This window comes from Cervus elaphus, chromosome 15 (genome assembly GCF_910594005.1).
Source record: "Cervus elaphus chromosome 15, mCerEla1.1, whole genome shotgun sequence".
NCBI classification, from domain to species: domain Eukaryota; kingdom Metazoa; phylum Chordata; class Mammalia; order Artiodactyla; family Cervidae; genus Cervus; species Cervus elaphus.
In genome coordinates this window covers 88531353-88552518 of record NC_057829.1, presented here as the reverse complement: position 1 = coordinate 88552518, position 21166 = coordinate 88531353, and the positions used below count along the sequence as shown (strand labels likewise).

Genomic DNA, 21166 nt, shown 5'->3' with positions numbered 1-21166 from the left:
GGGATCCTGCTGGGATTCATATAAAGACGCTACTTAGATGTCAATTCGTATTAAACAGTAAGCCATACAAATTACAGGTTTGAACCTTTGGACTATGTATGATAATGTGTCTGTTTCAGGTTCAGGGGCCCTGAAGTGTCTCCAACCACCCAAGCATCTTACCTGTCAGGTTTACAAAAAACATACCTAGGGAGACATTTCTGGATTCCAAATTCAATTCTTGATATAAACTCTCTCAGACACCCTCTCTACTATAAGCCACTGTAATATTCAGTATGGGTCTGAGTCATACATACTATAGACATCATTCACACCACAATGAATGAATGAGTTGAGGGACTTTGAGTTAGCTAAAGATGTTATCAAGTGACAAACCAATAATGTAAATAAAAACAAAAACACTCTAGCCTGATAGCTCTGTGTCTTTCTACTGGACACATATTCTCAGCTCTAATTGGGAGAGAAAGAAAATGAACTTGACTACAGAAAAGCAGATAATAGGGACAAGGACTTTTGTTTTTAAATTATAAACCTTTCGGCCAACACTATGTTTCTAAGGGATTTGTGAAGAACAGTCTTCAAATTCATCATTTGCAGATATTGCTTCTGTAGAGTACTGAACTGATTATTCCAAGTACTGTACATTCACAGACAAGCTCTCTGTGCCGTGTTATCTTGCTGTTAGGAATTGACACCAAAGACGAGCAGAGAGAGGTTCACGTCTACACACTGACCCTTTACCTGAGTTATGCTATTATGGCCATGGCTCAGGTAGAGAAGAAACTTCTTGAAAAATCACGATAGTATGGCAAAAAGCTGGTCAGAGTTTACACTGCAGTTACTATGGAAAATTCCAATTCAATCCTTAATAATCTAGCCTTAGGCATAAAATGAAATGCAGTAAACTATAGCATATGAGAGACATAAGAAAGAGGTTTTGTGAAGCCAGAAATACTACGGGCAGGCAGTCCTGCAAATTTGATACTCGCCTCATCAAGACTGCAGAGAGAAAACACAGGAAGGGGAAGCTGATGGTCTGAGAGCTTCGTTTCGGCTGCTCCATTAAGAAACTGCCAAGGAGGTATAGCATTATCTACTATCAACAGAAATGAAACTGATCAATCTTTGTTTGTGTTTCCAGGTCATCATTCCACTGGTGATGTGGGTCCCTCCATACTGGTTGTTCCCTGGGAAGTATCCTATGTTTGTCAACTGTCCAATTCTTTATCTTTTTCGTGTGTATTAAAACTTTAGTAGTCAGACTCAGAAAACCCGTATTATCTGCATTTTGTTCCCTGGAAGCTGCTTGCTTTTGTAGTAAGCGATTTTAGCATCCTTGGAAAGGTAATGGAACTATAAAACCTGGGCTCCGGTAATGGGCAAGCACTGGGAAGTAGATTGATATGCAGATGGCTTGGTCCAGAAAGGAAGGCTGGTCTGTGGAAATGTACCCAGTCCAGTCGTAGCGGCAGTGGCCATAGCAGGGTGTGAGATATTGCAAGATGAGTGAGCGGTTCTCAAGGCCAGGAGGGCGAGAGGAGGTGGGAGATAGGATCAGGAGAGGAGCAGCCGTGTGCTTCGGGGGTTCCCAGGCAGACAGGGTGATGACCTCACTGAGAAAAGGGGATAAGATGCACACACAAATCTTGCAGCTATGCATGGCTGCTGGGTGCTCAGAGCGAGAGACCTGTGTGGGAAGGTAAGAAGTGACACTGGGCACAGGGTGGAGGTCAGACAGTGAAGAGCAGTTTAAAGCCAGTTTACGGAGGAACCAGCAGGGCAGAAAGGTCCTGTGTTTGTTGGTGATAGGTAACCGCTGAATGTTTTGAACAATTGCACACATTTCTAGAAGTCGAAGCCTTGACAGCTAGAGACCACCGGAGAAGAGGAGTCGGAGATCAGTTGAGAGGGTGTGACAGGTGCTACTAACTGGTAGCAAAAGTGACTGGTGACCATGGAGATCTATACAAGGGGGCATTTGAGAGAGAGACATCCTGGGTGGTGAGTCTGTAACAGGGCAACATGGAGAAGGAACTAAAGATGCTACTAACCCAGGCGGACACGGGGCTTGGGAATCAAGAGAAGCAGAGAAGCCAGGGAACCAGCAGGTCTGGAGGAAAAAGATAGGATTACTATCAGAAATCGGAATGTGAGTTTCCAACTGGAAACATTATTTTAAAAGATAAGTTCTTCATCATTTCTTGCTTCTTAGAACTTCCATGAGAAATACTCTGAAAGAGGAAAAAAACTAGACCAAAGGATTCACACCACAAAGAAATTCTTAAAGGACTAAGAATAGTCCTATGAAATAACAGGTGCTTAATGAATATTTAATGAAGCTATTAACAATAAACCTAGTCAGTGATTTTGCTAGAAATTCACAGACTCCAGATTGGACAATAATTTTTTTTTTTCCTTCCATTTCAAGTTGTACTTGTTTTGAAGTAGGAATTAAAAGGAAGAATCATGAGATGTTGCTAACAACGAAGACAACTTCTAGAGATGCACAATCTTCAAATCTGGGCCACATGGTGATTAAGGAAGAAAAGGGTATCAAAGGTTTGGAGTTTTCCTTCCCCAAACTCAACCTTATATAGAGCTTCCTTTGGTGAAAATTCACATGGGTAGAAGTTGAGTTTTTAAAGAAAGAATGTAAGTTTAATGACCTAGTAATAGAATTAAGAGTAAAAGAAACAAGGGAGGCAAAGTAAGCCTCAATCCAATAGATTAAATGCTCTTTTATCCCAAATGCTGACAGTTTTTGGCTGAAAGGAATTTTCACCTTACCAAAATACAAGTCTGTTCAGAACAGTCCAGAGTCTGTTCAAGACAGCTAGAAAACATCTATCTCTTAGCCTTGACCCCACCTCTCAATTTTGTATCATGACATATCAATTTCATTGGTTTTTGTGCCAGACCCACCAATGTATCTCTTCTTTTTTCAAGCAATACCAGAGTGGTTCATAAAGATGTGGCTTTTTGCTTTTCTCTTTTTTCCATGTTGAAATCACATGGCACAAACAACTAGACAACTAGTTTCCCATTAATCATGCACTTACAACTCACATACCTTGGAGAAGTGCGGCAGGGAGTCACTCTCCAGAAAAGTCCATACACATACAAGTGTAGAGAGTCTGAACATCTAACAATGCTAGGGACTTCCCTGGCAGTCCAGTGGCTAAGACTCTGAGCTCCAAAACGGAGGGCCTGGGTTTAGTCCCCGGTCAGGGCACCAGATCCCGCACAGCACAACTAAGGATCACACATGCTGCAACTAAGACCAGCCGCAGCCAAGTACATGGGTATTTTTTAATGAAAACATTTACTAAAATATTTTAATAAAAATGCTAAGAAAGATAAGTTTCTCACTTTTAAACCATATTTATCATCTGATTTCTCACGGCATTGAAAAATCCCATGATAACGGCTTTTCTCAAATATTTATTGTCTGTTTGTTTTAAAAGTAGTTGTTAGTTCAGAGGGCTTCACAGAAGGACTTTCCCTCCTGGTTTAATTTTTGTTGTTGTTGTTGTTGCTATTTCTAGTCATCTCCATGTACATTATTCACTCTCTAAGTATGTCTCTGCTTTATTTATTGTTTCTATCAGATTTACTAGTGGGGCAAAAATCCCTAGGGTTAGGCTAAAAGATGGAACTGATCACAGGGTTGTAGAAACTGACCCTCTGAACACACCAGCTGGTCTTCTTGGGCAGGGCAAGCCAAGGGAGGCATCCTTTCTCCAGGAGGCGAGGTCAGCCCCTGAGCGAGGGGTAGAGGATGGACTGGAATCTAGGGCCCCTGGCTCTCATTTCATTCCTCGTGACCATTCAGTTCCACATCAAAGCCTCAGTCCTAATTCTGGATCTAAAGCATCTGTGAAAATGACCACTGGCATGCCCAGTTTTCAAATAAAAACCTACAACTGTATATTTTATATAATCAGCCATTCAAAGTGGCGTACCAACCTTACAGGTGGTTCTCAAATCTGTTTCTCTCAAATAACATATCCAGTGTCGTCCACAGATGTAACCTATTCTTAAGTGCACTGTCCTTATCAACATCACTTCATCACCAGCAGCAGCATCACCAAGACCACATACTGGGGGCTACAGATACTAGCCACCTGGGCCCACATCACAGATCAGAGTGCTTACAGGTGCATTCAGGGGACACTGTCCACATCTGTACCCCCAGTTCTGCCAATTACTATCGGGGTGATGTGGACACAGGTTTACCTTGCAGTGCCTCAGTTTCTCCACCTTTTAAAAAACAATAACTGGTCCATCAGAGATATTTGGTAGAACTTCCCTAGTGGCCCAGTGATTAAAACTCCAAGCTTTCACTGTAGGAGGTTCAGGTTAGATCCTCTCTTAGGGAACTACAATCCCACATGCCATGTGGCATGGCCAAAAAAATAGAAGAAAAAAACCCAGTATTTGGAAAATGCAGTATTAGAACATGGACAAAGTGAGGCTTCCCTGGTGGCTCAGTGGTAAGGGATCCCAGGTTTGATCCCTAGGTTGGGAAGATCCCCTCAAGAAGGAAACAGCTACCCACTCCAGTATTCTGGCCTGGAGAAGTCCATGGACAGAGGTGCCGGCAAAGAGTTGGAGGCGACTGAGCAACTTTCACTTTCATTTTTTACTCACCCAGGTTATATAATCTGAGCAGTATTCTGAGCTCACTTGTGGAAGGTACAGAACTCAAAAGCAGGCAGGCAGTCTCTACACCTCAGTTCTGAAGCATCCTGTGATAGGACAGAGCCAGGAATGATCATGACAAGAAAAGACAAGAATGACAGAATGCCAACGGGATGACTTTGCGTACCCCCTCGCCGACTTATAAAATCCTACACGTAAATCATTCACTAATAATCAATCTCCAACCCCAGATCCCTGCTGAGAAGAGCTGTCTCCACCCCCGGAATTTGTAGGAATGGACCGAATTCTAGATGCATTGCATCCCCGGTCAGAATCATCAAGAGAAAAAAAGGTGTGAATATACCTTAATCTGGCTATGGACCTGCCAGGTGACAATTTACTTGGCATTCACCATGTGATAATTAAGCCACATTGCAGAAGACCCGTGTTTTGAATGGCGACAGTCACAGGTCACTCATTGCCCCCCTCTTGGAGGAGAATCCATGTCCTCTGTTGATCCAAAGTGGGGCCACGGGAAACTCAGCATGCTGGCCTCAACCCAGGCTCTGTTTGGTTACCAGCAACCCGTGGCTAAGTTCATTCTAGAAAAAATCTTATAGAAGAGGACGGCTCTCCTTGCTCCCCTGGGACATCACTCATTCATCCTTTCATTCAGTAAATATTTGTGGGTACTTTTTATGTGTCCCATGTTGCTCTAAGCTTTAGGAATGCCGCAGGAAATACAAGAGAATGAGGACAACAAAACAAAACCTGGAGACCAGTGGGTCTTAATCTTGCGTGTGTTATCACAGCGATCTCAACTCCCCCGTCACCGCTCTCCCTGGACTGGGGTGGGACCAGTATATGCCTTCTAGAGAGTCAGGTTCAAGGATGGAGACCCTGAGGAAGATGCATGTTTTCCTACTTCTGAGAGAAGAACAGTCTCCCTTAGGATTCTTTTAAAGGCTGTCTTTAAAAACACAACAACAAACCTTGTAAAAGCTTCCACTTCAACGCTTACGCTCTCCTCCAAAGTTTCAAGAAGGCCAAGTGTAGAGGGGTCATTTAAGGTTTTGGAAAGACATATGTTTTCCTTTTAAAAAATTATTTTTAGGATTCTGAGGGGCACAGAATCATTTCAAGATCAGCAGCAGTACTGCTTACGCGTGGCAACGCCACCTTCCCTTCTGAACCTACACAACATTTCCCTTCTGTTCTCTCTCCCTTTCCCACAATCCCCATGAAGGAAGAGGTGCCCGAGAGAGCAAAAGACAGAAGTTGAGCACAGAAGCATTGACTTAAAATGGGATCATGTGTCCAGTCGAACGCTCGCGCTCATTGCGTGCTGGATGCTTCATAAAACGTGAAACTGAAACTGTGACAGTCTGGCCTCAGTTTCCTGCCCTTGGCTGGAGGGTTTTTCCCCTAAGAGGAACCGTCCAGCTCAGTTCTGGAAGGGAGGAGGAGGAGGGTCGCTGCAGCCGCCTGCTCTGGAGCAGTGCAAAGCCGACGGTAGTGGCTCTCATCCGCAGGAATGCCCCGTGCCTCTGCCCCGCTGAACAGCACCTGGGCTGTAATTCCCCGAGCACCGTCCCACGGTCTCTGTGCCTGCCTGCCTGTCTGGGCAGTTCCAGGCCTCCCTGTTCCCCTCACATTCTCCCTCTCATTTCATTTCTCCATCTCCCCTTTCCTTCCTCCCCACGTTCATCACAGAGTGGAGTGTAGAATTATTTCTGAGTATCGATTTTATTGAGTGCAGTTTATTGAGTGCAACTTTAGTTATGTATACTCAAAGTCAGAAAAAGTGAAAAACTATTTACTTCATGCAACACTGTTAGGCCAAAGAACACACACTTGGAAGTGACCAGGTGCAGAAGTGTGATCCCGAACTCTACTGATTCCCCCCCAAAAATGTCAGGGGTTCCTCCTCTACAGCAAACTCCAGGATTCAGTTAGAAGGCTAGGCTACAATGATTCCACCCTAACATGTTCATGTTATCCCACACGATTGAGATTTTCTAATTGAATTCTTATTTTGCCACAACCACATCTCACTCCCAAGAAGAAAGCCAGGCAATATAAGGACAAGCCTACTGGTGACATTTACGGTAGCAAATCTGTTGTTAAGGGCCCTGATGTGCTTTAGGACTAAATAGAAAATACACATCACTGCTGAACCATCTACTCATTTTTGTGTGTGTATGGGTCATCTCATGTTCCTGCATCTGCACAGAAAAAAAAAATTTAAAGTAATACTTTGTAACAACCAAATTCCAGAGAGTTACACCAAGGTTCAGAAGATAAAAATCTGTGGAACATGGTTTTTCTTAAACTAATGGAGCTCTGTCCCTTTACCCTTCCATTCATCTGATCCCTACCCAGGATCCAGGCTCCATCTGATTGAGGATCCAGGTGATACAGAAAGAATCCATGGAAACCAATAATATTGAGTACCCACCCTAAACCTTCTTAAAATGTCCTGGGTAAGGCCCCTCCTATGAGGATACTGGGATGCATATCATTATATTCTTTAATTACCAAGGATCAAAGGCTGATTGAGTTCAAGAGAAAGAGGAGATGCTCAGCAGAATCTAGTCTGCAAACACTTACATAAGTGTAAGCAGAGAGAATGGACACATCAAAGCAAAGCAACTGATGCTTGAGGCCCATCTTACCATGTCTCCCAGGGGACGCCTGCCCTGACTCCCCAGGGAACACTCTGGGTCCTTTCTTCTTCCTGCTCCCAGGATGGTCCTCAGCACAGTGGGCTGGTGCTATCCACGGAAGAATGTCTTTTCCACGTTGAGCTACACACCACTGAGGACTGGGCCTTGTTTTCCTGGGTGCCCAGCGCATGCTATGGTGCCTGCATCACCCTTCACAGGCAGGCACCATTCACTGCGTCTGTGAAAGGGCCATGAAGACAGGTGTAGCTGGGGGGTAGGGGGTGGGAAGGAGGGGGCAGGCAAGACTAGACTTGAACCATTAAAGAGGAAGATGGGGCAAAGCCCAGAACATGAACCGCTGGGAGCAAAGACATGAAGGAGGGAGTGACCGAGCTGTGTTCTAGAGACACTGCAGGAACTGGCTTAACTTGAGCAGACAGGCAGCTTGTGAGTAGGAATGAGACATCTAGGGGGGTGAGCAGGGTGGGAAAGGTTATGAGGACCCCTACAAAAACTGCTGTTTGCTGTTGAAGGTGGGACCGTGAGGATGCGCAGGGTGGAGGGATGGAGAGCTGAGAGCAAGGGACGTCAAAACACCAAGGTGGAGCTTGGGACGGTGAGGATACAAGGAAGACATCAATAGTGAGGCAATGGGAAGGTAAAGCAGAGATGAGTGGGACCGAGGGACGGCATGGTTTACGGGGATGAAACCAGGGAGTCTGGCAGGTAAAGCACTGTCAGAATAAAAGGACTCAGAGACACACAGCATCCTGTGATGGATGGGCTGGGGTCTCTCGCAAGCCGAGTTCAGTCCTACATTTAACACTGGGTGCCTTTGCTCCACGCTCAGCTGGGGTGAGCGCAGTAGCGTTGTTGCTGGGTTGAGTGCAGACCCTTAGGGTCTCAGGCCATTCGCCCTGTGTCAGCCCTCCCCCCAGAAGGGCAGAGTCCTCCAGGCTGCCAGAGACACTGCTGAGCTTCTCATGCACAAGGAGGCAGACTTCTAAAGACATTAGAACAGAATGCTGTGGCTGGGGCGGGGGGAGGAAGCATGGCTTCGTATTTTTTATGAGGCCACATAACGTTATGTACAGAAAAGGGAGCAGTTCACAACAGCTGTTGGTCAAGGAAAAAAGTTAAAGAACCAACTCACCCGGGAGAGTAAAAAACCCCATGGGGACTAATGAGAAGTCGAATTCATGTGAAGAAATAAAATGTGAAAGCCATTTGGACATCAAAGGATGTGGCACATAGACATTTTTTATTTTCTTTTTCACCTCCCACCCCTAAGAATATTTTGGGCACTAAATGCAGAAAGTGCACCCTAAATGCACCTGCAGTTGCAACTATTAGCTGCTACTAGGAATATTCCCTCTGTTTCCACATCCCCAGTGACTGTACACTATCTCCCTGACAAGCCTAAGTCTGGTCTACACTGACAGCATCTCTCTTCAGGGTGATGAGTCATTTCTGAGGTCCCTCTCATTGTTCATCAGCTGCAGTGGAAGGAAAGGGGTCTTAATTCATTTCCTTAATTCATGTCCTTGGTCCGCTCAGATTAAATAATTCCTGCATCATTTTGTGTGATAGCACAAGTATCACAGAAAAGGAGACAGAGTTCAGACCAGGCAACTATCCCACACCGGCCCATGGCTGACAAAACGTGAGCCATATATGGGAAGACCATACATGCTGACTCTGACTATGGCTTTTTGTTATGATTCTGACCTGAAGAGTCATCTCTCTACTGATAAATAGAAGCTGATTACAGAAAATACTCATTTCTCCCTTTCTTTCATGGCTTGCCACCTCAGCAGTACACCCAAGACCTTGCCAAGTCTACAGTTTGACCAGGCCAAGGTAACAGGGGAGACACAATGCAATGAAAAACGCACAGGGGATCCGTTTTGATGGTAATAGATGGACACTCCCATGGCCGTGCCAGAGAGACGGATAGCATCTTTAACTCTAATTGATTTCCATTGTGGTGAATGGTCACCTCCAAGCAGAAACCCTGCTGGGGTATTCCTATGTGATCTGAGATTGAGCGGGGAGAAGCAGCAGAGAAAACACACTCTTTTGACAGTTATTTTTTAGGGAAATTACTGTTCTAATTTTAGCTTCAGATATATCATGAGTCAAAACATGTCATTTAGTGAAAAAAAATATATATATAGGTATATATATATATGGATTCATCATAGTTCATTAGTAAGGCAAAACAAGCCCAAAACTCATTCCAGTGTGCACACATTCTCAAAGGAATGAGATTTTCATAAATAATCTAAGGAAGGGAAGCCGCCTCTTTTGCACCCTACTAATTCCAGCTCTTGCGGTCAGGCCCCACACCATCAACTGATTGTTGTTTAATAACCAGGAGCCTTTGGGGAATAAAGTGGGTGGGCTATTTGCTGCATTCATCTAAATGCACTCAAGAGCTATGCTCAAAAGCCCTTATTTCTAACATTTTCTGTAACTGTCATACTGAAGGGGGAGCAAAGAGGAATAGGGAAATCAGTTCCTCTTTCGAGTCTTACAGATGACTTTGGTGAGTGGCTGTTACCAGTTTTACTGAAATCTTTCTGGACACAGTTAATTAGCAAAGCTAACTGCTGCACATAAAGTTTCCTACGCTGATATAACATCTCAATTGGAGGAGGTTTTTTTTTTCCAGTTGATTTTGGCCACCATCATAAAAGGTTGCTAATCCATTTCTACGAATTTAGATTCCATCTGGACAGAGGATAAAGAAAGGTTAATGTCAGGATAAGCTGAACATAGAAAAACTAAGTAAACAGACAAAAAATGAAGAGGAAAGTCTGGTCCAATGAAGACAGCATCTTCTGGCCCTTCTAAAACCTCAACACCAAACCCAAACATCCACGTAGAAAATGGATGGTTTACTTCCTCTGCTCCCACTAATTAGAAACAGGCCAGTGAGAATCAGTTTATGCTTTGTGGCTGAAGTAATGGAGTCAAGGTTTTTCTGAAGGTAAAAGTGAGTTGTTGTTTTTCTTCTTTTAAGTCAAGAACTTGCCTTTATTACATTAGAAGGGGAAAGAAGCTCATGTATTTAATTTGAAGATCAATCATGATTTTGACATTGTTGAGAGTAAAAAAAAAAAAACACAGAACCTCCTCATAACAACTGATGCTAAAGCTTGAAACTCCAATACATGGGTCACCAGATTCACTGGAAAAGACCCTGATGCTGGGAAAGATTAAAGGCAAATGGAGAAGGAGGTGGCAGATGATGAGACAGTTAGATAGCATCACTGACTTAATGGACTTGAATCTGGGCAACTCCAGGAGATAGTGGAGGACAAAGGAGCCTGGAGTATTGCAGTCCATGGGGTTGCAAAGAGTCAGACACAACTTAGTGACTAAGCTACAACAACATAACAAATAATATTTTTATTATATGAGCATAGAATGCTACTCAATAGATACATTGCATAAGACAGCAGATATTAAAGCTCTGACTTAAATATTTGCTATTGCCGAAAAGGAACTGTAAACTAGAAACAATGAGTAGTGTCAGCAGTTGGAAGGACATAAAACTAACTTGGTCAGAGAGGCCAGGGTCCCCAGGTCACTCTTTGCTCATTCCAGCAAACCTTTAAAAAACATCTGCCCATTGCCATCAAGTGGAGTCCAGCTTCTTCATTCAGAATTAGATCCATAAAAGGGATTTTCTGAAATCAGAGATATGCACGAGCTGCGTGTCTCCATGGAGCAGTGGTTTCTTCTGCCCAGGACCCTCTGTCCTGCTTCCCAATGGATGACCCTCAGGTCTCAATAATGGAGACCTAACGGCAAGCATCCAGCCACCCAGGGATGGGGCACGGCTTGGGCATTTCTCACAAAGGGCCACAGCTATGGGGGCTGAGACAGGAGCAGCCCCCCTGCCTAGGGCTCAGTCTCAGAGGCGTGTCAGCATTCATTTTTTTTTTTAACCCCATTTCAGCCTTCATAGGCAGTGACCTCTGAAGAAGGGAATACTTGTCTGGAAAAATATCATTTCAGTGTATTAAACAAAATTAAACTGGATAATGAATCTCACTAAGACACCATCCAAAATCTATGGCAGTTAGCTTTGCCCTGAGGAGAGGAGGACTTCTGCTTTGGAAGAATCAATCAGTACAATAACCCAGGTCTTAACATTAACTATTTCAGAAGGCGGATGAATTCACAAACAGGTGTGGGGGTCCCTGTCTCACTTCCCTTTCTTGCTCAGGATGCAGGGCATTAAAAGATGGGATATTCTTTTTCATCACTCCCCTGCTCCCAGGAGCCTAACGTTCAGGCATTCCCTCCGCATATAGAATAAAATGCTGACCCAATTAATCCTGAATCCTGGCCAGCATCTTCGACGCCAAGGTGTCTCAACAGCGGGAAAGCCACAAGGAAAACCAATAATATCATGCAGTCCCTTTCCAAACTCATCGAGTTGCTGGCCTAGCTTTTCTGCCGTATCCACTGACTGAGGGGACCCTGGGAGGTGTCCTGGCAAGGCCGGCCCGCTCCCCGGCCCCCACTGTCAGTGACTGCATTATGCCATTGATATCACAGCTCGAGCCCAGACTGGAAAGCTCCAGGTCCCTGCAGACAGCAAGAACTGAACTCACCCAGTGGAGATTCTCTCTCATCAGCTGCTGAAACCCACAAAGTTTGCCTCAGATGCTCGCTGTAGATTATAAGGCAAAACCGTTTGATTTCTAATTAAAACAGATGGCAAATTCCACCCAACCGTGAGTCTTCTCACATATTGATATATCTTCAACTAAACACTCCCTGGCTCTCCCGGCCAATCCGCATACATACAGAGGGATGCCTGTAGATGTCTACACCTGGGCAGACAAGAGGCAGGAGGTAGGTGCCCCCCAACCCCAGGGTGAAGCGATTGGAGATTCATTCCCTATGGACTTCAGTTGTGTCCGACTCTTTGCAACCCCAGGGACTGTAGCCCGCCAAGCTCCTCTGTCCATAGGATTCTCCAGGCAAGAATACTGGAATGGGTTGCTATTTCCTCCCCTAGGGGTTCTTCCCAACGCAGGGATAGAACCTGAGTCTCCTGCACTGCAGGCAGACTCTTTACAATCTGAGCCACCAGGGAACCAGGAAGAGATTAGCAGGACAATTAAGAGAGGAGGAGAAAAGCACAATAATTAAACTCCAGACCACATAGTTCTCATTCCTGAAGTCAGGACACCTCCCCGACCACATGTGTGCAGAAAGGCTCCTTGGAAGTCAACGGGGAGTGATGCTCTACCCAGAGGCCTTTGCAGTAGAATCCATCTTGGCTAAGAAATGTGTGCTCACACATGGGAAGATCCTGAGATATACCTCATGTGGACTGTGAACCGGGCAAATCAGAATGACTGACCACGAGAAACCCAGAAGAAATACCCCATAATAGTAATTCAAACTGCCATGAGGGTGCGACAGCAATTCAGGGACTTTCCCTCTGAGAGAGTCTATCTACACATACTGCACTCTCTTTCCTCTTAACAAATACTTTACCTGCATCACTCCTTTCCGGCTTTGTGGGAATTATTCTCTGCAAAGCCAAAGAGCCAGGGCCCTTGCCGCTGACCGCTGGTCTAGTGGTTAGGATCTGGCCTCCATCTCTGCCTGGGAGCCCAAGTCAGGGCAGGCCGAGCCTACCCGAGATCGGATACACACACACACATACACATACACATGAACACCATCAGGATTTTGAAATTCATTTTCTTTCTTTATCCAAGGCTTCCTCAAAACAATAAAAGATGACCTTTGGGAGACTGCTTGTACCCAAATCTAATCATTTCTGGGTTTTCCTTATTCAATCCAAGTGTTTCTAGTTTGCAGAGGCCTGATCCCCTCACGATGCCTAAGGTGTGGACTGAGTTTGCTCTTTTTTTTTTTTTTTTTTAATTGGCAAACAATATAAGGACACTGCAGGTCCTGCACCCAAACCAACAGAAAGAAGGGGGAAAAAAAAAAAAAAAACCTCCCCAAACGCACCATCTCAGTGCCACGGTGACGACCATTTTGGTCACTGTCTTCCAGTACAATTTGGTAGATGACTTTCTTTCACTTGACATTACTTCACAAGCATTTCCCTCCAATACTAAATAATCTTTATAATTATCACTTTAATGGCCGCACTGAGTGAATGTACACCATAATTTACTTAACCGTTTACCTATTGTTAGGCATTTAGTTGCTTCCATCTTTCACTCCTTTAAGCTGGAATGAACATTTTTATATAAGCTATTAATTTAAAGCGGCAGGCAGAGATGACTCTCCATCACTAATCTAAAAATACAGGGTTTATATATTTACAACTCACATTTGATTATGAAATTTAATTTGAGGGTAATTAAGACATTTATATTCCAAGCAGCTCCTCGACATCGCGCACTCCCCGAGCCAGCCAGGCACAACCATGACTTGCCGTTTTTACCTCAAGACAGCACAGTCCAGTGAATTCTAAAACACAATTTTCTTATGAAAAATAAACTTTCTGAACTCCTTCAGCTTTACAGCCAGTAGTTTAACTCTGACAGTCCATTGTTGAAAATGGCATTTTGGCATCACAATCAATTCAGAACTCAAGGCAACCCGGGTTGAGTCTGCTGCAGGACCACAGATGCTGCTGGGACCTTCGTGGTGGAGTTCTGAGCCACCCGCACCCGGATCCTTTGTGCAAACAGGCCAAGGAAAAGGGCCTGCCCCGAGTTCCAGCTGTTTGATGCTTTCTGTGGTTTCCCGTGGGTCATTTCGGGTTACAGATTTCCCCAGGAGGGAACTTAAAGGGATGGACTGGCTACATGATTCTGAGCAAGACCCGGAAAAAAATCTAGTGCCTCGATTTCTCTATGTGCAGCTTGAGGATAACAATAGTGCCATCGCTGTGAGGATGTCATGAGATCAGGGAGGAAATGAAAGTCAAGTGCACGGGGCAGGACTGGCCTTGGTTTAGGACCCAGACACCAGGAACGCACGGGCTGAATGGGGAGGCTACGCGGTAAGGCGTATGTGAATAAACGCATGAAGGAACAATGGAAAACAAGTGTGCCAGGAAGTTCCACTTGTCGCCTCGACTCTTATCTAGAGAACAACCAGTTTTCTTGCATGACACAATCATTTTCTTTTTCTTTAAAATTTTATCGAAATATAGTTGATTTAGAATACTGTGTTAATTTCAGTTGTACAGTGACTCAGTTATACACGTGTTTTTTCATATGCTTTTTCAGTTCAGTTCAGTCGCTCAGTCATGTCCGACTCTTCACGACCCCATGAACCACAGCACGCCAGGCCTCCCTGTCCATCACCAACTCCCAGAGTTTATCCAAACCCATGTCCATTGAGTCAGTGATGCCATCCAACCATCTTATCCTCTGTCATCCCCTTCTCCTCCTGCCCTCAATCCCTCCCAGCATCAGGGTCTTTTCAAATGAGTCAGCTCTTCGCATCAGGTGGCCAAAGTACTGGAGTTTCAGCTACAACATCGGTCCTTCCAATGAACACCCAGGACTGGTTCTTTAGGATGGACTGGTTGGATCTCCTTGCAGTCCAAGGAACTCTCAAGAGTCTTCTCCAACACCACAGTTAAAAAGCATCAATTCTTCTGCACTCAGCTTTCTGTATAGTCCAACTCTCACATCCATACATAACTACTGGAAAAACCATAGCCTTGACTATGCTTTTTAATTATGCTTTATCACAGGATATTGAAGATACTGGGCTTCTTAGGTGGCACAGTGGTGAAGAATCTGCCTGCCAGTGCAGGAGCACAAGAGATGCAGGTTCGACCCCTAGGTCAGGAAGATCCCCAGGAATAGGAAATGACAACCCACTCCGGTATTCTTCCTGGAAAATTCCATGGACGAGGAGCCTGGTGGGCTACAGTCCATGGGTCACAAAGAGTCGGACATGACTGAGTGAGCACATACACCGAATACAGTTCTCTGTGCCGTACAGTGTGACCTTGTTGTTTATCCATCCTATATATGATAGTTGGCCTCTATTATCCCCAAACTCCCAGACAAAATCATTTTCTTAATGGTAATCACTATCAGCCCGATCCCCCCAGCAAGAAACAGTAAATGAACACACTAGAAAGCTGTGCCCAACTTGGTATGAAAGTGATTCTTAATATCCAGGAAAATTCCTTTGTAAAGCTTTAGAAAATACCATCAATAGAACTTATAAACTCATCTGAAGGCAAAATAAGTCACCTACAAAACTCCTTGGTGTCATTACTACTAGCAAGATTAGGAGGACTCTTTTAATATTACCTAAAAGAAAAGAAAAGAAAAGAAAAACCAACAACAAACTAAACTGATAAAAAAAAAATCTTATTTATCACCATCATTTCTACTAATAAGGAAATTATTTTTATATATTTCTCAACTCTGTAAAACAGAAAGGCGCTTAGGAATTTATTATTATTATTATTTTGCCACTGGCAATTAATTCTTCTGATTTGTTTTATTAGTTTGATGGTTGGGTCCAAGACCAGAATATCTTTCCAAACCAGCAGACTGATGTAAAAAAATTATTTCAGTGCAGTTCTCGGCAAATCGTGATGATGAATAGCATGGTAGGACAAACTTATTCAGACACACATTTTTTAGTCGTGGCAGGGAAAAGGCTGAAAAATTACTAGTAAATTGCTTTTTGTAAAAATGCTCTCTCTTTCAAATTCTCCCTAGTATGAAGGTCTTCTGCAGGATGACGGCACAATACATTCTGACACACCCGGACAACTGAGGCTTTAGAGAGGGAATTTGAGCTAAGAGAGAGGGTTAAGGTTCCATTTCCTTATTATCCCCACGGCCCCCATCCTCCCCCTCACAGAAGGCCTCTGCGTGCATCTTTTCAGCCTTATGGAATAAGTGTCTCTCAACTACATATATATATAATCTACCCTCATCAGGCATGCTTTGTCCCCATCCCCCATGATCTTCTTCAGTCTGTATCTCTGCCTTTTCCGTCTTTCCAAAACTGCCTCATTTTTCAAGTTTCAAATGACAGACATCTCCAAATACCCCCAGTGCCCAGTGGGGCGCCAAAGACGAAAGAAGGCTTGTTCTCTGTCTTACTCCTGACTCCCCCCAGATGTGACTATTTCAGATCAATTCTTCTGTCAGAGGACACACAGTTGCCGTGGGATGAGGACTCACGTCCGTGTTGACTGAGCTCTGAGCTACATCTTCTGCAGACTAGAGTCTCAGAGCTGGCACCCTGCATGCTGCCTGGGGAGGTGGGACATTGTGATGCCTTCCTGGTCTCTCACGTGGCTTTCCACCCCTGCCTTAGCTTCAGGACACACGCTAGCCACCCAAGGTTAAAGGTCTGATGCAGTGGTTTTCGATAGGAGTCAGTTAGGCACCCCCAGGGCTACTCGTCTGGAGACCATTCTGGCTGTCACTTTAGAGTGGGGGTGCTACTGATATCGAGAGGAGAAAAGCCAAGATGCTAACACATATTTTACAAGGCACAGGAGAACCCCCCAACAAAGACTCACCTGGCCCATAACACCAAGAGTGCTAAGGCCGGGAAACCTGATGTGATTGGAACCAAGCTCTGCAGGGATTACTTCTAATGTCCTCTAACGTGATTACTGGCTCACTGTTCAAGGCATAATTGATGAAGTACTTGCACTTTTTCTCTAAGGCTTTCATTCAGTAACACCAGTGAAGTTTTGGACCATGCGAGTGCCATGCTGGCCTGCAAAGTCAACTTACCCGAGTCCCCAGACTCTGAGTCAGGGGGCAGGGGGAGGCGGATCTGTAACTCCCTCTTGGCCAAGGGCTCCGGGCTCCTCCCTGAAACACCACCCCTGCTGGCCTGCAGTTGTAACTCAGGGACATAGGGAAGTGGCCTGGCTCTCTGTTCACTGGACTCCCGAGGTATGAGAAGCAACATGGACTCGGGGGAGGGTGGTGGGGCGCAGGTAGATCAGGATCCTGCCTATGTGTCTTACTCGCCGTGTGACTGTGAACAAGTGACATGCCCGCTCTGAACTCGAGTTTTCGGCTTGCAGTGGGATGAGGGGCACTGAAGGTATTAAGCACGGCTCTCCCCGACCAGCAGGGCACCTGGAGACCGCACCCCCCTGACTCCCAGCGTGGCAGTCACCTAATCACAGGGCCCATGGCACTTCTCAGGAAGTGCTGTGGGAGGGTCCGTGAGGGTCCCTGGGTGGTGACTAGGACGTGGCAGCCCGAGCCTCTTCCTGAATCGCTCTCACCGGCTCCTGTCAATGACCTTGCCTCTCTGGGCACCTCGCTTGGACACCAGGGCCCTCCACACCCCAGATTCCTCCCGTCTGCTTTCTTCTTGAACACAGGGAGGGGGAAAAAAGCAACGCCAACTCACAAACGGCATACTTAACTGTATTTTCTTGCTTTCAGTTCAGCCCGCAAGAAAGTCCTTCCATGTGTGATAAACAGCTGTGAATCTGCCTAATAAAGTGAAGGCATTTTACCCACTGGTATTCCCCCAGAGCAATCACTGGCCACCTGCATCTTTTTAGTTGCATTTAATAATTCAGCCCAAGATGAATCTGCATGATTAACATAAAGCCTTGTGATTTTATTTTCTTTCAGAATTTAAATCCTGAAACAACCACCATTGTGTTCATTTGCAGAGGTTGTGATCAAAACACAAAACTTGATTCTAGAATGAATAATTTATTTTTTTTTAAGTATTTTCAAATACCCCCCTCCACAGAATCAAAGAAAAGAGTTGCTAACACAGACTTTGTAGAAACCGGGAAACCCATGCCCTCACTATGGCTGATGTTAACCCATGAGAAGGAAGCCATACTGCCGAGATTGTTCCCTTTACGGTCCCGGCCCCCTGTCACATAGCATCCAGAATGGCTAACATAAATAGAGGTAGTTCAGTTCCTCATCGGAGGACTTTCCACATTTATCCGATCAGGAGCCAGAATCCCCACGAAGTCTTTAAGAGAAAACAGCAATTCTCTCACATTCCAATAATAGATTAATCAGTAGCCCTCAAAAAAGTAATAAAAGCCCAAACCAAGTAAGTTGCATTTTGAAAAACCATCTGCCTGTGAAGTGGAGATGTGTGTGCAAAATGGCAATCTGCAAAAAAAAAAAAAAAAAAAAAATCAGAAGAGGCAGAGTCGTTGGGCTTCTTGATGAATATAGTAAAACAGGTTTGTCTAATGGGGAAACATGCCTTACTATCAAAGGAAAAACGAGTGTATCCCACACGGAGAGGGAGGCAAGCTTTAATATCTGAGAAGCATTTCAAACTGTGCCTGCCAGGGATTCTCTGCCTGTCTGATTTTCCTTAACATAAAGGCCGACCTCACCTGTTTAAAAATAATTAGGGAGCAGGCATCCGTCATTCTGGCCCAAAGCCTGCGCTGCCTGTGGTTTCGAGCGGGTTTCTGTTCCACTGACAAGGTCTGTTGTTGTGTCCGCCTGCAGGAACCATGGTCAGTAAGGAACCCAGCAAATGCGTACTCACGACCTCCGCGAGTGAAGTGGAGCCTGCCGCCTGTCTGGCCCTGGAGATGAAATATGCCCTGGATCCCAACCGGCAGATTAAGAAGCGGAATAAAGCCCTGCAGGTGCGCTTTAAGGACATCTGCGAGGCGCAGAACGAGCAGAGGGACACTCAGCTCGCCTCGGGCCCGCAGGGTGACAAGCGGGAGGCCAGGCCCGCGTCCTGCAGGGCCGCCTACCGAAAGTACATGACCGTGCCCGCCCGGCGCTCCATACCCAACGTCACCAAGAGCACGGGTGTGCAGACCTCGCCCGACCTCAAGAAGTGTTACCAGACTTTCCCTCTGGACCGCAAGAAGGGGACTCTCAAAAGCATCCCAGGCACGGAGGCCTTTAAAAGTCAGAACAACGGGTTGGTAATTGACGCGAAAGAGAAGAGCCAGGAAGGGCCCGGCGAGGAGGCCCGGCCGTGGGGTGCCGGCCGGGTGCAGAAGACCACGGCCTTGGTTTTCCACTCCGACGAACACGTGAACGCGCTGGGGCCGCCCGCCGGAGTCAACTGCGCCGAGCCCTGCAAAACCCCCGACCGGCACAGCTGCCGCGATGCCCGGGTGCAGAACTCCACTAGGTCGTCCTCCCAGGAGCTGGAGTACCAGCTGCCCGGGAAAGCCAGGCAGGGCAGGGCGACCCCGGACACTGAGGAGCCGGCTCCATCGGCCCACCGGAGGGTGTTTAAGACCGAGGTGGCCAGCGTGTACGCACCCGCCCCAGGCACCAGGGCCCCGGCGCCGGCCTTGTCAAACTCCGCCCCCTCCAGCGAGTGGTCCCTCTGCCCCGCCGTGGACCTGGAGCGGAGAACCGCCGCGCAGGCCAGCGGGCTCCCGGCCCCTCCGGGCGCCGCCCCGGCCTGCTTGCCCCAGACGCAGTGCCTGTCCCCAGAATGTAGCGAAGAAGACGCCTCCCTGCAGACTCAGGCCCCCTCGGGGCAGGAGCGCCAGCCTTGTCCCCCGGCGCTCGCTGCAGATGAAGAATGCCAACAAATCGTGCCTCACACGGAAGTGGTCGACCTGAAAGCACAGCTTCAGATGATGGAGAACTTGATCAGTTCAAGCCAGGAAACCATCAAAGTGCTCTTGGGGGTCATTCAGGAGCTGGAGAAAGGAGAAGCCCACCGGGAAGGGTATGTATGTATGTTCCCGCCGTTCTTAAGATGCCCGCTGCAGGCTCGCCACCCTCTGGGGGGGGGGGGGGCACTGCCAGCCCCCAAAGCCCAGGTCCCTAAATGAGACCAGAGCCAGCATTTCTGAGCACAGATTCAGGTCTGAGGAAGGGTGCGGGGGCAAGTTCAAAAGGGTCCCAGGTTATTCTGTGATCCTAAAACTCATTCATCCTCACCAGCAAGGTTGACTTGTTGGCTAGCATTCATGGGCCTGGTCTGAACTTGAGTACATTTCAAATGAATGGATGGATCGTCCCTTTTTAGCTCTGAGGGCTAAAAGTTTATTATACTGATGAAGTACAATAGGTATGCCAGTTCAGAATATCTCATCTTAATAAGAAGCAACTTGCCTCTTAGTAATGGAAAAGAAATTTGGATGGCATTTTGAAAAGTAAATGCTGACTCGCTTATGCTAAATAATTGGAATAACATTGATATTCAGGACTATACCAGGCTTTACATTTTATACAACAGACAATATGGTCCCCCCCTTACTTGGAGCTTACAGAAGCGATGTCCATTCTTAGACAGATGCTATATGTATATGATTAGGAGAGAGACGCCTTTCTCCACGAGATGCCCTGTGTATCCAGATGGGCAGGAGAGAGAATGTTAACAGCCAGGACTGTCTGCCGCTGATAACAGATTGCTGAACTTTGTTTCCCATCTTTTGAACTTGAAATTGTGCAGCAGCGAATTTAACAACAAATGACCTAAAGATAGGACGTTAGTCTTGAGCCTCTTAGCTAGGAAGGCCAGGCCATGTGCTAGGCTGATAGGAAACAGCCAGTGCTGCTCTGGTTCTGTGCGTCTTGAAATAATGTTGTGGTTCACTGGCTTTGTCGAGATGGCCGATCAGCTCTTTCCCATTCCCCTGTGATGCTGTCTGGATTCTTCCAGCCCGTGTTTTGGAGGTGGCAACTGAGACAGTGCCCTCTGGCCCCATGTGATTAGCACCCTTCACCCTGTGGGCCCCAGTCCCTGGTTAAGTGAGCTGGCAGCCAGGCCAGCATGATGCTAAGCTCAGAAATGCACTGTCAGGACAGCAAGCCACCCAGTGCACGGGATGGCTGTGACTGAGTTACATCGTGTTTGCATCTTGCAAACTAAGGGGAGGAAACAACCTCTGTGTTCCAAGGTAGCAGAGGAGGCTTAAGGCCTGG

General features: G+C 46.1%; 2 protein-coding genes across 3 annotated transcripts in view; one reads left to right on the top strand and one right to left on the bottom strand.

Annotated features, from left to right (window-relative positions):
* The window catches only part of DOCK1 (dedicator of cytokinesis 1), a 546606-nt gene that overhangs the window by 268812 nt on the left and 256628 nt on the right, over positions 1-21166 (bottom strand). The window lies entirely within an intron of this gene.
* The window catches only part of INSYN2A (inhibitory synaptic factor 2A), a 60766-nt gene that overhangs the window by 3233 nt on the left and 36367 nt on the right, over positions 1-21166 (top strand). Inside the window, exon 2 of the mRNA XM_043926664.1 lies at positions 18767-19964. Coding sequence (XP_043782599.1) covers positions 18772-19964 — 1193 coding nt within the window. The 5' untranslated portion in view covers positions 18767-18771. The remainder of the gene's footprint in view (positions 1-18766; positions 19965-21166) is intronic.